Genomic DNA, 14,300 nt, shown 5'->3' with positions numbered 1-14,300 from the left:
GAGCTGCAGGGAGGCAGTACCCAAAACTTAGCATGTAGAGTATGTTGCCATTTATTCTGGCATTGTGAGTTTACAGAGACTTGATAATTCCTAGGAAGGGATATACAAAAAAAATGCACATTAAGACCAAGGAAAGAAATTGCTAATGTTATTTGTTGATGTCATCTTTATGTATTTGCTGGATTACTTGATATGCTGAAGATTGAGGATGAGGATTAGCTTCAGGTGTTTGAATTAAGAGAAGACTTGGTATTCAATTTAGCAGTTTGACTGAAGTGCACATATCAAATCAAGTCTTAAAAACTGAAACCTTGACATTGGTAGCTCAACTGACTTAAGTATTCACTGCACGAATCCATTACTTTCATGTTGTGGAACTTTTTTTCATTTTAATTGCAAAATCCATATTTTAACAAGAAGTTATTTCTCTGATTCATCACACTGTATTGTAGCAAGAGCTGGGCTGTGCTTGGTTGAAATGTAAAATGAAGAGCTGTTAGAATCCTCAACCTGCCTGACCTAATTAGAGCCCTCCTCCTGTTTCCTATAAAAGGAAAACTGTGTAAGACTCAGTGCCAGTGCTTTGACTGAATTTTGTACACACAATGGCTGTGCCTGCTCCTGCTGCCTCTTATGAAGTAAAAGTTTAGGCTCACACTGAGCTGCTTAAATGGTACCACTGGGACCAGACCAAAAGCTTAACAGGATTCTGAGCCACACGTGATTGTAGGGCTTGGATTAGTGTTTGGGTTTCAAAGGTCAGCAGAGCCATTGCTGCTTCCAGTGCATGTGCTCTGGGCAGGCACAGCCCACAAAGGGGCAAGAGCACAGGTGAACTGCAATAATTTCCTAGGCTGGTGATTCCCTCTGGAGTTTGAGGCAATGCCTGAAATGCTGGTGGGAATGGAGCAGGTAAGGCTCTGCATATTTGCATTAATATGATGCTGCCACACTTTGATTACAGAATCTAAGGAAACAGAAACAGGAGGGGAGAGAGAGAGAGAGACTTAATTATTCTTCAGTCTCTGTGAATTACAGTCTGAAATGTTAATTTAATGAATGGTCCATTGAGTCACCCAGGGATGCATTGTGCTCGAATGACCGTGATACAGACAATATAATTTTTGTTTAACTGTTCCATGAAATCAGTGTTTCACAAAGTGAATGTAATGACAGTAAATAAATGGGAAGTATAGGTAGAACACTACTGAATCCAGGTAAATATTTGAGGAGAAAATATGTATTATGTAATGGAGATAACAAATTATACATAGTTTTTGTAATTTATACTGGTGACAAAGAACTGAAGATATTTTACAGGCTGATTATTGGTTCTAGCTTGAAGCTTCAGTGTTCATGCTTTCTCTATTTTTCTCTTGCTCGAATCCTGGAAGGCAAAATTTTCATTTCCATGTCATGGTTTATGTTAAGATGCACAGGAGGCTCTTGCAGTCCGTGCTGGGAGGAAGTGGTGTGGCATTAGATGTGCTGGGAGTTGTTACCTCAGAGCTGCTGGACAGTTCGGTATTTCTTTGTAGATTTTTCCTTCCGGATTTGAAGTTATGAATTTGTGATTTTAAAACAGAATTCTAAGTTTAATGAAAGAGAAATAAATGTCAGTAGCTTGTTACAAGGAAAAAAAGGGCACCTGTGTTACAAGAAGGCAGAAACTGCCTGAAGTAGTTCATATATATATATATATATATATCACTTTTTTGTCCTGTGAATATTAGTTGTTTGTCATAAGTAAAAACCATTTACAATATAATTCTATTAAATTTTAGCATGATTCTATTAAATTCTGATAGATTTTTCTGATTTTTCTTCAATTGTGTGTTAGTTTCTACAGTATCACCTGGTTTCCCTCCTTGACTACTACCAGTTAAATACAAGTCAAGTTGAAATAAATTCATCAGGGGCAGATATAAGTGTGAACATAGCTAAAGTGAGTCTTGGCCACTAATTCTTACTTATCTTCTTAACTTTAGTCCTGTTGTTTAAAAAAATGCCAGGCATGGTCTCTGCCTTCGTGGCACAGCACCACTTTGTATACAGGTTCCTGTTACTTTCAAAACTTGCATCAGAGAAAACCAAATCTGTCATGTTGTAGGCATAAAATTATATATATAGGATATGTGCTATAAGCAGTGATTGCTTTCTCAAAGGCAGCTTCACCTGCTCTGTGGGATTTACCAGTTGGCTTTAGATCAAACTCTGGATAAAGGCAAAGTGAAAATGCTTATTATTTTCCACCTTTCTAAAAGGAGAAATGAAGTAACTTCTAGTGCTTGTGCCAGAGCCATATTAAGAGGAATGTTAGTTACTGTTCGAAGCACCATAAACACGATGAAAGCAGGAGCCAGCCTGGAGCTGAGGCAGCCCGGGTCCCCTCCGGCTCACTCCCGCTTCCTTCTCCACCCCGAGAAAATCAAGACCAGTAATGGGCATTGGGGCTGGTTTCCTAAAAACCAGTGTGCTTTTAGGTTTTATGGAGAGGGTACGGGACTGCCGCTGTGTCCCTGCTAAAGCGGGTGCCCTGGGTCGTGTATTTTAAATTAAAAAAAAAAAAAAAAAAGCGCTTTCCCTCGGTGTTGGGAGCAGCCGCTTTCCCACCGCTCCACGTGGGATCGGGGTTGTCACTCCGGCCTTACAAAGCCCCGCCTCCTCCGTGCCGGCCCCGCCTCCTCCGCGCTCCTCAGCCAATGAGCGCGCGACGGCGGGGGGCGCGTGCGTCGCGCGCGGCGCGGCCGGGGTCGGGCGCCCCCTGTCGGCCCGTCCGTGGCGCAGCGCGGAGCGGGAGCGGCAGCAGGCCCGGCCATGGTCGGCCGGGAGAAGGAGCTCCGGATCCGCTTCGCGCCGGGCCGCTGCGAGCTCGTCGAGGTGAGTCTCTGCGGGGAGCTCTGGAGGCGAGCTCGGGGGGCGGGTCTCTGCGGGAGCGCGGCGCGGGGCCGGGCGGGCAGGCCCCGAGCGCTGAGGGAGGCCCGGGGGGGGCCGCGGCCGCGGTGGCTGCGCCTGAGGGAGCGCGGGGAGCGCTGCCGGGGGTTCCGGGGGCCGAGCGGTGTCTGCTCGCGGTGTCGGACCGGAACGGCCGCAGGGCGCTGAGAGGTCACGGCACAGGGAGGGTGTCTGTGCCATGGGGAGCCTGTGCAGAGATTCCACACGGGATTCCACAGGGGTTCCTTTGGTAGGTTCGGCCCTGCCCGCTGTCCCGGGCGGTGCCCGTGATCCCCACAGGTGTCCGTGAGCTGCCGCAGCAGTGGGGGTTTGATGGGCGAGGGGAACGCGGAGCAGCCTCTGGGAGCGCGGGTGAGGGTTCGGCTGTCAGGCGGAATTTTGCAAAGCCCGAGGGTTCGCCTTTTGCTTTCCGTCGCTGCAGGGTTATGTCAGAGCTGAGCCGGAGCTCGGTCTCCCCGTCCTTTCCCTGCAGGGACTTGTGTATCGCCGTATTATGTTGCAAATGTGTGTTACACTGGGAGCTTCCGCTTTGTAGTGGCCATTCCTTAAAGTTGGTGTTTTGAGTTCGTCGTGATTTTCTAAATAAAAATACGAAGCTTAAAGAGTACTTGTTTCTGTTTTTCACCTCGAAACGCATCACGTTTTGCTCTCTTTGTAAATTACACTCCTCTTTTGTATTTTGTTAGCGTCTGCAAAGTAATCTGATGTCTCATAAGTGTTATTTTTTAATCTTACGATGTTGCCACTTGTTTATTTTTATGTGAACGAGACAGCCAAGTACAATTCGTTTTTTATTGTGTTAGTTCTTAGTTAACGTTGACATCAGATAAAACAGAATTAAATCGGGTGCTTCATTATGAAGCTCAAAATTCTTCGTATCAGTGGTGTTATTCAAAATGGTTTGTGAAGACAAGTTTTTGCGTGCTTGATGATTGGAATGTGATTGTGGCTTAGCTGAGAAACACATGTGAAGGATTTGTTAGCACAAGGCTTATCTGAACAGGGACCTGCATTTACACCTATAAAACTTGCAGGCAGAAGGATAATATTTGAGTTCTAGAATGTCTTCTATTCTTTATGTACAGTAACGGTACATAAAATTACTTCAAAATCGAAGTGTGCTTTGTAGCTCTCTTGTCTGTGTGTGGACAAGAGCAGCACCTTCTGCACATCTGTGAGACCACCTGCAAACAGCAGTGGTGGGAACATGGAGCTTCAGAGGGCCTCTGGGCTCAGAAGTTCTGTGCTTCTGAGACAGAAATGCTGCTGCAGCTGGGGGATGTTCTGTGAAGGAGCTTATAGGGAAAGAGTTCATCTGTGCAGGTTTTGTTATCACCAGAATGTGTAACTTCTGGCAAGGTGAAATAGGTTCAAACTGCTAATTGGTTTGTGTTGGATTTATGGGAAACATCTACCCTTTATCTTGCTTTTTCAGAAACAAGTGACTAAAATCAATCAGTCTTGCAGACAAGAGCAACAGGATGCGAGCTGTGCTTGGTGAAAGCTGTGGTTTTGTCCAGTTCAAGCTGTGCTGCTGATGTAACATCCTCTTTATGCTGTGCAGAATAAACAAACTTGGATGAATGAGGCTTAGAAATGTCAGATTTCACAAATGACACTTGGTTTTGTGTTGATCACTTCCTTCTTGTTAAAGATGTTCGGTGACATTTTTAGAGAACCATTTGACTCTGTTCTACAGCAAATCTTGGATGTTTGTTAGGGCAGCTCTGGCTGCAGAAACACTGATCAAATGTCCTGTGACACTCTGGGCAGATTTTGCAAAGGGAAAAAGTACAGGAGAAAACAGTAGTTGCACATTCTCACTCATGCTCTTTAAAGAGACATGGATAGCCTTAAAAATGTAAATAAACTTGTGTTCTGAGGTAAAATTTAAGGACATCAACAAACAAAATTTTTGAAACATCACTTGCTATAGTCTGTCATTTTCAGGCAACTGTCCAGATGTAAATTATTAATTTTCATCCAGTACTGATGGGAATAAGTCATCCTTCACCTGGAGATTTAGAGATGAGACAAATGCATGCACAGTGCTGGGAACTGGAAGCGATTGTTTTGGGATAGGCTGTTTCTGTCATGCACAGAGCTCTGCATATACCCTTGTGGAACAACAGCTTTGTAATTTCAAGGGTGAAAACCAGTAATTTGGAAGCAATTGCTGTGGTTTCCTGAGCTGCAATCAAAAAGTAGCAATCTGGTACAATGCTCAGAAATTCCTGGGCTGTTGGGATTGCATAGCAGAAGTATTCTGTGATGTACAAAATTATAGTCAGTTATCACAAATTGTCCTGTTGTGTAAAGTAGTCAGGAAATCCAAGGTTTGTGGGTTCTGCACACCCAAAGTTTTTTTCTGTACTGGCATGGTAAGAATATGCTTTCATTTTTGTGTTGTGTTTTAGTTTTCATGTTGCTGTTGTTCATGGTAGATGCAGAGGCAAAGCATGAAAGGAAAATAAAGATTATATAGACAGACATGGATCTTGTGTTTGCTGCCTTTAAAACTTGATGTTCTACTGAGAGGTGGATAAAGTTTGTGTGTGCTGATGTACAAAGTTGTCCCAGTACCAAAACAAGGAGCTGAAGTACAGCTTTACTCTGTGGTGTAGATTGAGAGTTGAAATTGTCAAATCATTTTCAGGCGCATTTTGTAAAACTGGCAAGAGATCTGTGTGTTGGTTTTACTTATTAGACTGTTTTGTTGAGTAACAGTCAATTACTGTTCTATTTAATAATAAAATTCAAGTCTTTAGTTCTTACAGTGATTTATGTTGTATTGCTGCAGCTTCTAACAGGCACAGCCTATCCAAAATTATTTGTTGTACCGTTCAGACCCTAAATCTTACATCTTTTGGGTCCATTTTCTAAAGAAGTCGTTTCCCTCCTTTCAGATTGCACAAAGCTGTCAGCTTTTGAATGAACTTAAAATCCTGTCTTCACTAGTGGTTTAGTTTGTTGTAGAAGTAAATGAGTTTCCTGCTAAAGTTTTGTTTTCATTATCTTCAAGTGTATGTTTAAATATTAATCTGGCTGCAGTATTGGTGCTCCCAGATGTTTGTGTTCTGTGAGATACTCCAAAAGACTCAGGAAAAGCTTGTTTAATACAGTAGCTCTGACTGTGGCCTTGCATACTCCTAAAGAAAAACCAGTAGAAAATTGCAGTAGAAACAAAACTTTTGCTGTTGTCATTTTCCTAGGAAGATGTTGACATTCCCAGTAGGCGAGTTTTGATCACCGGTGCTACGGGACTTCTTGGCAGAGCTGTGTTTAAAGAATTCCGTGAAAATAACTGGAATGCAGTTGGCTGCGGATACAGGAGAGCTCAGCCCAGATTTGAACAGATTAATCTTCTGGACTCTATTGCAGTTCATGACATTATCCATGATTTTCAGGTGAGTTTGTGGAGTATGAAGTGGATGGATGGGGTACTTTCTGTAGTAGTCAGTGGATGGTGCTGCTGAGCTCTGGGACTGCAGTGGGGCTGATGCTTGGGCAGAGCTCTGACAAATGTGTGTTGTTTCCCACCCAGAGTAGGTTTGCTCTGTAGGGACAGACAGCTCTGACCTGTGCTGTCCTCACCTCGACAGGCTGCAGGCACAGCTGTACATGGCAGAACAAAGGACAAGAGAAATGTGAGTTATTGACACAGTAATGTGTCCCTACACAGTTCTGGTGAAGTGCAAGAACACCTGAACACAGCAGCAGGAACTGTGTGTAGCCTGCAGTGCAGTGAGGAGTTCACTGTTTTTTTCAGTTCACCTGGGAATATATAAAACCTGCAATTCTATAAAATAGCTTTTAATATCTCCTTAATAATCTTCATATGTTAAATAAGCCGTGTGTAAATGGCTTATCTAAAAATTTTTAGCACCCTTGTGCATGTGAGAAATACATCTTTGTATTAATATATTTCATTATACAGAGTTAAAAAGGCAAAACCAACAACTTCAATCTCACTGTAAAATTGAAGCTGCTGAAGATCACAGTTGCAAAACTAATGATAAATTTTTTTGGTCTCTTGAGGCAGCAGGGTTGTATTGTACTCCCCAGGGAACACATGCTCCTCAGAATGCCGTGATTAAAAGTAACACTGCTACTTTTATTACTTCACTTTTGCCTGAGGGGCATCATCACTACAGTTAGGGTGCAACTGCAATCTCTTGACCATGTTGATTGTTTAAAATTAGTCTTTAATTTCCAGCCTCATGTTATAGTGCATTGTGCTGCTGAGAGAAGGCCAGATGTTGTAGAAAGTCAACCAGATGCTGCTTCTCAGCTCAATGTGGCTGCTTCAGCAAACTTGGCAAAAGAGGCAGGTAAGGAGACCATGTCATGGATTGTTTTGTTGTTTTGTTTTTTTTTTAAATACTGCATTTATTTATACAGGAACATCAGTACAAATAAGTTACTCTAAGTGCTGAATGTCACTTCTGCCATCAATGTGCCATCCATCCATTTTCTCTAAGGGTGTTGTGCACAGATATGTGAAGGATCAGCAAAAAAGCAGTAGGAATGAATGGGGAGAGAACATGAGGTCCTTGGGAGATTAGTTTTGAAGTTTGTTGGGATTTCAAACAAAGCATGAATTAAAATAAACTATATATAAACATTTTCTTCCTAGCTGGAGTTGGAGCGTTTCTGATCTACATCAGTACAGACTATGTGTTTGATGGAACAAGCCCTCCTTATAAAGAGACTGATGTACCAAATCCCCTGAATTTATATGGTAAAACCAAGCTGGAGGGTGAAAAGGCAGTCCTGGAAAACAATGAAGGTAAGGATACACTCAGCTGTTTTTAATAGAGGCTTTCTGGTTTTGCTTAGTTGTAGATTGGCTTAATAGACTCCTAAGTCAGTGGTGAAGTTGCAAAACCATGGAAACGAGATCCAGAGAAGAATGGGATTAGCAGTCAGTCCTTGTGAATGGTTTCTCTTGCCTATAGGTTGACCAAAGCTTTATTTCTTACCTGTTCCCATCATCATTTGTGTTACTTGTCTCTGCTGATGGGCATTTGTGAGCCTTTTTCTCCTGTGAACCTATCTATACCAATGGTGATGCTTTTAAAATATTCTTTCTTTTAGGAGCTGCAGTACTTAGGATTCCTGTCTTGTATGGAGAGGTAGAAAGACTGGAGGAAAGTGCTGTGACTGTTATGTTTGATAAAGTGCAGTTCAGTAATAAATCTGCCAACATGGACCACTGGCAGCAGAGATTTCCTACCAATGTCAAGGATGTAGCAGCTGTTTGCAGACAACTGGCAGAGAAGAGAATGATGGTAAGAGTGTCAAGAAATGAGCCTTTGCAAGGTGAAAACAGTTTGAGTTCTTAGCTTTGTTTCTGAACAACTGAGAACTGCACATAACCTGAATTATTCTTTGCACTTCTGGAATTCTGGGAGGGAGGAAAGAACTGGCTCTAATACTACAGTACCTTTATATGACTGTGGGGGAACTGTGGTCTTTAAAACAAAAGGGAATGAAGTGATGGGACAAAACCTGAAAGTTGTCCTGTGTCTTCTAGTATAGAGGAGAGAAATGGAAATGCCTAACTTATTCTGATGTGCCTTTTACAAATTGGTATTTTGAACTAAAAAAAACCCCATGGTGGCTGAATGTAATTCTCAAAGATGCCCTTGATTAGTGTGTGAAGAACACTAAAGTGGCAAAACAAAGCCACTGAACTGAAATACTTTATTGTGTTTGTTCACCACAGCACCTTCAGATTACTATCTTTGCAAGGTAACAGAACGAAACAACAATCAACCACCTTTATTTTTTCATACATGTAACAAGGAAAACATGGACCATGCACATAAGGTGGATAAGGTGCAGTTTGATTGGACTACTGCAGGATTTGCAGTTTGACATTCAGAATGTGTGTGGTGCCTTTTGCCTTTGTTTTCAAGTAAGCAAATAGCACAGAACAGCTGAGTTGCTCCTCCCCAGCTCTTTGACCTTGGTTGGAGGGTGGAGCTGGACTGCTCCTTTCCCTCCTGTTCATTCTCCAGCACACAGGCTGTTTGTGAACAGTCAGGTCAGATCCATGTAACAGCAGTTTCCAGTCTCAGTCCCCAGATGTGTGTTCTCTGGAAAGGTACCGAGTTTCCAGAACACCAGTGAGGTGCCTTTCAGGATGGGGTCTTGCTGGGTGATTATTCTGCACAGCTCTTGCCCAGGGATTAGTCTGAGGGCCATCTGGCTGCTGCTTTTCATCTGTGCTTCCTGTTCTTTCTCTAGGACCCATCAGTAAAAGGAACATTTCACTGGTCTGGCAATGAGCAGATGACTAAGTATGAGATGGCCTGTGCAATTGCAGATGCTTTCAACCTCCCCAGCAGCCACTTGAGACCAGTAAGTGATGTGTTGTTCGACCTGTAGAGAGGTGGATGTGCTTGGTCATTCCAAGGAGTTGGTTTCACACTGGCTGTGCCAGTGAGGTTCCTCTTCAGGAGGGTTGTGCCTGTCTGGCACAGCAGCTGTATTGCTGAGGGGGCTGTCTGGGATCCAGCTCAGGCAAACAACAGCTGCTTTGACCTGCTGAATTAGGAAAATTACCCAGTCAGTCACCAGTTTTACAATCTGCAATGTAATGGTATTTCTGCAGAACAGTTCCCCTGAGTCACGAGTAAATCCATATCTTTCTTGTATCTTTGACCTTAAAAAAAGCTCACAGATTGACAGAACATTAACTTGCAGGTAGGAATCTGTAAAAACTCTGCAATGTCCAGATTTATTTCTGAATACATGCACTTAAGAACTTCAAAGGATTTTTGCTTTGCTTAAAATGCCTGTCCTGCAGTTTTATTGACACTTGAAAGTAAGACTGAAGACATAATGATAATGTGGTGAGAATATAACATTTAAACAAGATGTTATTTATATACAAAATAAATTCCAAGGATTTGGAATTGGTAAACACTGGAACTGAAATGTGGCTTGGAAGATGGCAAGAAAAGCAGTGGAGAACACTGAGTTTTTTCTGCCCGAATCTACTCTTCAGGTATATTGATCAGGACATGGTTCTGTGAACATTCTGGAGCATTTCTTACCTTGTGATTATAATCATAGAGTGAAAATAGGAATAAAAGGTAGAAAAAGCACAAATAGCAGCAGTAACTGAGTGAGAAAAACTTAACTTCACACCGCCCTGCCTTACATCTGTTGAAATGAAGTTAACCAGAAAACAAGCAAACAAATAAAAAAAATCCCAAACAAAAACCCCACAGAAAATAGTTAGAAAGGAGGACAGGAACATTCCTACATAGAAAGCGCTGAAGGAAAATTTTACTGTATGTGTATGAGTGTTTTTCTGTTACTTCTGATTACTTGTTGGTGTGTTGTTTTTGTATGTCCTGTTTCTGTTTTAGATTACTGACAGCCCAGTTGTGGGTGCTCTTCGCCCGAGGAACGCTCAGCTGGACTGCTCCAAGTTGGAGATGCTGGGGATAGGCCAGAGGACACCATTTCGAGCTGGGATCAAAGAATCACTTTGGCCTTTCCTCATTGACAAGAGATGGAGGCAGACAGTCTTCCATTAGTTTGTAACTTTTTTAGTAAAAGTATGCTATGTGGCACTTTTTTAAAAGAAAGAATAGTTTTGTATGAGTGTTCTTAAATCGTGACATTTATGAGCTTTCATTTAATCGGGTAAACAAATGGTCTTGCACTAGTGAAACTGTTAGCCTAAAAAAAGTTCAGTGACAGAAACTGAGCCTATTTGATGTCATGCATCTTTCCTTCCATTTGTACCAGTCTAACTTAGTATCTGTTCCAGGCAGATTGAGGTTCTTAGTAATCAGTGCCATGCGATGCTAAGAATCACTTCACTTGCTGACTTACTTTTGGCTGAACTGTGTTGTTGATGCTTAAGGTCTGTGTCATTGTTGTATATACCATTTCTCCTCATTAAAAGACATGGTCGGTTACTTTATTATCAAAAATTCGAGTTTTTTGTTTTTAACTTCTGCAGGTGGTGTTCTTAGGGAGTTAAGCTGAAGTAGAAATAGTTAAATACTTGTTTTGCTCGAGCTCTGATCAAAACGTTTTTTAAAAAAGCGAAACCTTATTTTTGCAATTATCAAGTGTACTTTTTATGCTTGAAATATTTTCAGAATGTTCTGTAACTTGAATGCCTGCAGCTTTGTATTTGTACAGTAAGTTGTATGCATTTGTTTAAATGGTGACTTGTAAAAGCTGGAAGGGGGTGGGGAGGGTGGGGAAAAAGTTTTGACCTGGGGGTTTTTTTGGGTGGGGGGATTGGAGTTGGAGGATTCCTTTTTTTTTTTATTTTTTTTTGACTGGGTGGTTGTTTGTTTTTCTTACAAAAGCATAAAATGTCTTCATCTTTCTCTTTTCGGGGGGCAGTATTTGGGATTGGCTAAACTGATGGGAGGAATTTGTTTGTTAGTTGATACAGTGAGATGGAGAGGAAAGGTGTTTAAGAATTTGTAGCACTGCGGCTTCTTTTGCACAGACTGTCAGACTTTGCACTGATGCAGCTTGTTCTGGAACAGCAAAGTGCTTGTGTTGAAGGTTTGCAGCATAATAATGTAACCACAATAGTCTAATATAAGTCTTTAGTCTGCTTAAGTCTTGTCTTTAAAGCTGGACTCAATAGCCAGGTAAAGTGGAGGAAGAACACGTTTGTAAAGGTTTGCTTCCTTCTGAAATGGTAGAATTAACAATATGAATGTTCCTCTATTGGCAGCAGGTTATTAGGAAAGCCAATAAAAGGTGCAGTTGGATGATCATTTATTTTTCTGAGGTTTAAATAAAGGAGGAAGGAAAGATGTTCAGATTTAATTTGGAAAAAAAAAGAAGAGGGTTGAGGGGAGACACACACAAAAATAGACCAACTGAAGGTCTTGTAAAGATCAGCTTTATGTTCAGTCATTTAATTTCAACTGGCATATGCTAAGCATTCATAATCCCAATTTGTTTTTAGTCTGAAGTCCTATTATACACATGGTAATTTATCTCCAAAATGACAATAAATATATATTGCCAGCATGAGAAACAGTAGTTGATTCTTTCTTTACCATCAGGATTTGTTTATCTGGATCATAAATATTTGCAGTTCTTCTTGAAATCTCTGTGCCGTTTCAGTGCTGTTTTTTTTCCTCTGTTTATTTCAGTAACTATTTCCAGAGTCAGATTAGGTGAGATCAGTGTCTCTGACACTGTGTCACTGCCTTGGGGATGTGATAAATGTACACACAAAAGGTGCAGAAGCTTTTGAAAATATGAGCCTGAAACATCCTGGGCCTCAGTGCTGGATCAGGAAGATTCTGAGTACACCTCCTCCCCTCACAGGGAGCAGTTTGCCCAGGAAGGAAGAAGGATGATTTCTTTCCTAGGCATAAAGCACCTGATTGGGATGAGTTGGGCATTTTACTGGGAGGAGGGAATTGCAATTTTTGAACTTTTTTTTCCACACTGAGCAAGTGAATCAGTCCCAGTCCTAGTGCTGTAAACGCTGAACTGTGACAGTGCACAGTTTTGACAATTCAAAATTTATTTTGAAGTGCAAGGAAAAACAACCTAGAGGGGTTTGGAGTAAGTCACACTAACTATAACTGGATTAAATGGGTAGCTCCTTTCATTCTTTAATTTTTATAGTATGGCTCAGAAGTATAACCTAGGTTGAATGTTCATATGTTAATCCTTTTACCAGGCATTTTGGAGTAATTCTGCCTAAATTCTGGCAAAAGTAGTGATGAACTTCAAGCTACCATAATTAAATATGTGGGAAGACACAAGCTGAGATATCCAATCCCTTTATATAAATGTGTGGATTCTGTTCAGATAAATAGACACTTAATTTCAGTATGCTAGTGATGAAATTTAGCAATCTATATTTATTTCTTAATGTATTTTCCATTTTGCTCCATATGTTGACTACATAAAATAAATACCAAACTCCATTTGGATATCACTTCTTTCTTTTACAACCACAAGCTGAAGGCTGTGACAATACAAAGGTTAAGGGCAAGTATTTTCCTAATGGTCATGTCAGTTTGCTACACAGTTTTCCATGTCAGTTTGCTACACAGTTTTCCTACCAAGAAAAATATTCTTAATGCTTAAAGGGGGAAAATCGTAGCAAGTTACAAAATCAGTAACAGCATCATCTTAGATGTAAATACTTAAACCAAAATATGGAAACAACAGTTCCTTTTAACCTTTTTTTTTTGTACCAAGTAACGAATAAGGAATCACATAAAGAGAAATAAGTCTGTTCAGGACTCCTCCTCCCTGCCTGTGCAGTGTGTTCAGAGGGACTGCCCAGCTGTGCAGGAGGCTCAGGAAATGCCCTGACTGTGGAGAGTGTGGTGGCAGCAGATGAACCAGCTCCTGCTCCAGAGCACTCCAGGGCACCTTCAGGAGGTACCTGCAGGAGCTCCCAGGTGACCTGTGCCTGTGTGTCACCTGGCAGAGCAGGTAACTTGATTTCAAATTATATCAGTGATTTCTACCCTAAGTTACATGAGGCTGTTTTACACTAACTCACTAATGACATAAATTACCCAAGTTTTAACCGTTTTGTTCCCACATGGTCTGTAATTAAATGGTATCTAGAGGACCTTTTTGAGGGGCATATCTTTATTTCCCTGATTGGCTTGACGTGTTTACAGCCAGTCACATATGAAACTGCTTGTACATTTAGGGATTACAGTATAACAGGAACTTAGATGAGCTGTTATAATAAGACAGAAATACATAACCTGCAGTATACACTGGTTTTGATGAGATTTTGCAGTTCAGATGTGAATTGGTAAGATTAGCACTGTCTTGAGGGTCCCTGAGTTGCAGCTTTGAACTCAGGGAACTGGTGGCTTGGCAGTGTTGTTTGTCTGCTTTATAACTCTTGCCTGAATTTGTATTTAATTATAACCTTAGAGAAGTGAGGCTTCTGTCTGAAATGGCTCCTTTATAACCTGAGAAAGGGCTCTTGAGGAGGATTGGCTGTTCTGTGACACCAGCTTCCAAAATAATGACTGCTGTGTAATGTCATAGGGCATTTGCCAGCATGAAAAAATGGCATTAATAGGTATGGAAAAAGAAAAAGTGTGTAGACAGCAGGGATTAGGAATTACATTAAGAAAACTATTACAGAAAAGATTTCTGTCTGTGCTTAATGTTCCACTGATTTCAGTAGGGTTCCTTACTGTGCTTACATTTAAGTACAGGTATAAAACTTGGAAGCCTTGATGCTTGGGAGTACCTTGATGAGAGGTGAATAAGGATACAGATTATTGCTTCACACGTATTTTTAAGTTTTGATAGTACTCTGCTGGGGTTACTGTAATTCACATTGGTATCAAAGAGTG

The 14,300-nt window shown here is 41.3% G+C and overlaps 1 protein-coding gene across 2 annotated transcripts; it reads left to right on the top strand.

Annotated features, from left to right (window-relative positions):
* Positions 1-358: 358 nt before the first annotated feature.
* On the top strand, positions 359-11,986 carry MAT2B (methionine adenosyltransferase 2B). Of its 2 annotated transcripts, none has more exons than XM_032702863.1 (7): positions 359-912; positions 6,168-6,362; positions 7,172-7,286; positions 7,592-7,744; positions 8,053-8,246; positions 9,208-9,321; positions 10,338-11,986. In XM_032702863.1, the coding sequence occupies exons 1-7, from the start codon at positions 883-885 to the stop codon at positions 10,506-10,508; spliced, it is 972 nt and encodes a 323-aa protein (XP_032558754.1). In that variant the 5' UTR covers positions 359-882; the 3' UTR covers positions 10,509-11,986. The 2 variants fall into 2 exon arrangements, with proteins under 2 accessions (XP_032558754.1, XP_032558752.1); XM_032702861.1 differs by lacking the exon at positions 359-912 and adding an exon at positions 2,762-2,880.
* The last annotated feature ends 2,314 nt before the right edge of the window (positions 11,987-14,300 follow it).

This window comes from Chiroxiphia lanceolata, chromosome 15 (genome assembly GCF_009829145.1).
Source record: "Chiroxiphia lanceolata isolate bChiLan1 chromosome 15, bChiLan1.pri, whole genome shotgun sequence".
Lineage (NCBI taxonomy): Eukaryota > Metazoa > Chordata > Aves > Passeriformes > Pipridae > Chiroxiphia > Chiroxiphia lanceolata.
The sequence above is the reverse complement of the archived record's forward strand: the minus strand, read 5'-3'. Positions and strand labels throughout refer to the sequence as shown.

Bases quoted from the DNA above. Each gene is read 5' to 3' on its own strand.
- MAT2B (XM_032702861.1), top strand. From the start codon at position 2,818: ATGGTCGGCCGGGAGAAGGAGCTCCGGATCCGCTTCGCGCCGGGCCGC. The intron at 2,881-6,167 runs GTGAGTCTCTGC...TCATTTTCCTAG, and splicing joins GCCGCTGCGAGCTCGTCGAG to GAAGATGTTGACATTCCCAG. The intron at 7,745-8,052 runs GTAAGGATACAC...TCTTTCTTTTAG, and splicing joins AGTCCTGGAAAACAATGAAG to GAGCTGCAGTACTTAGGATT.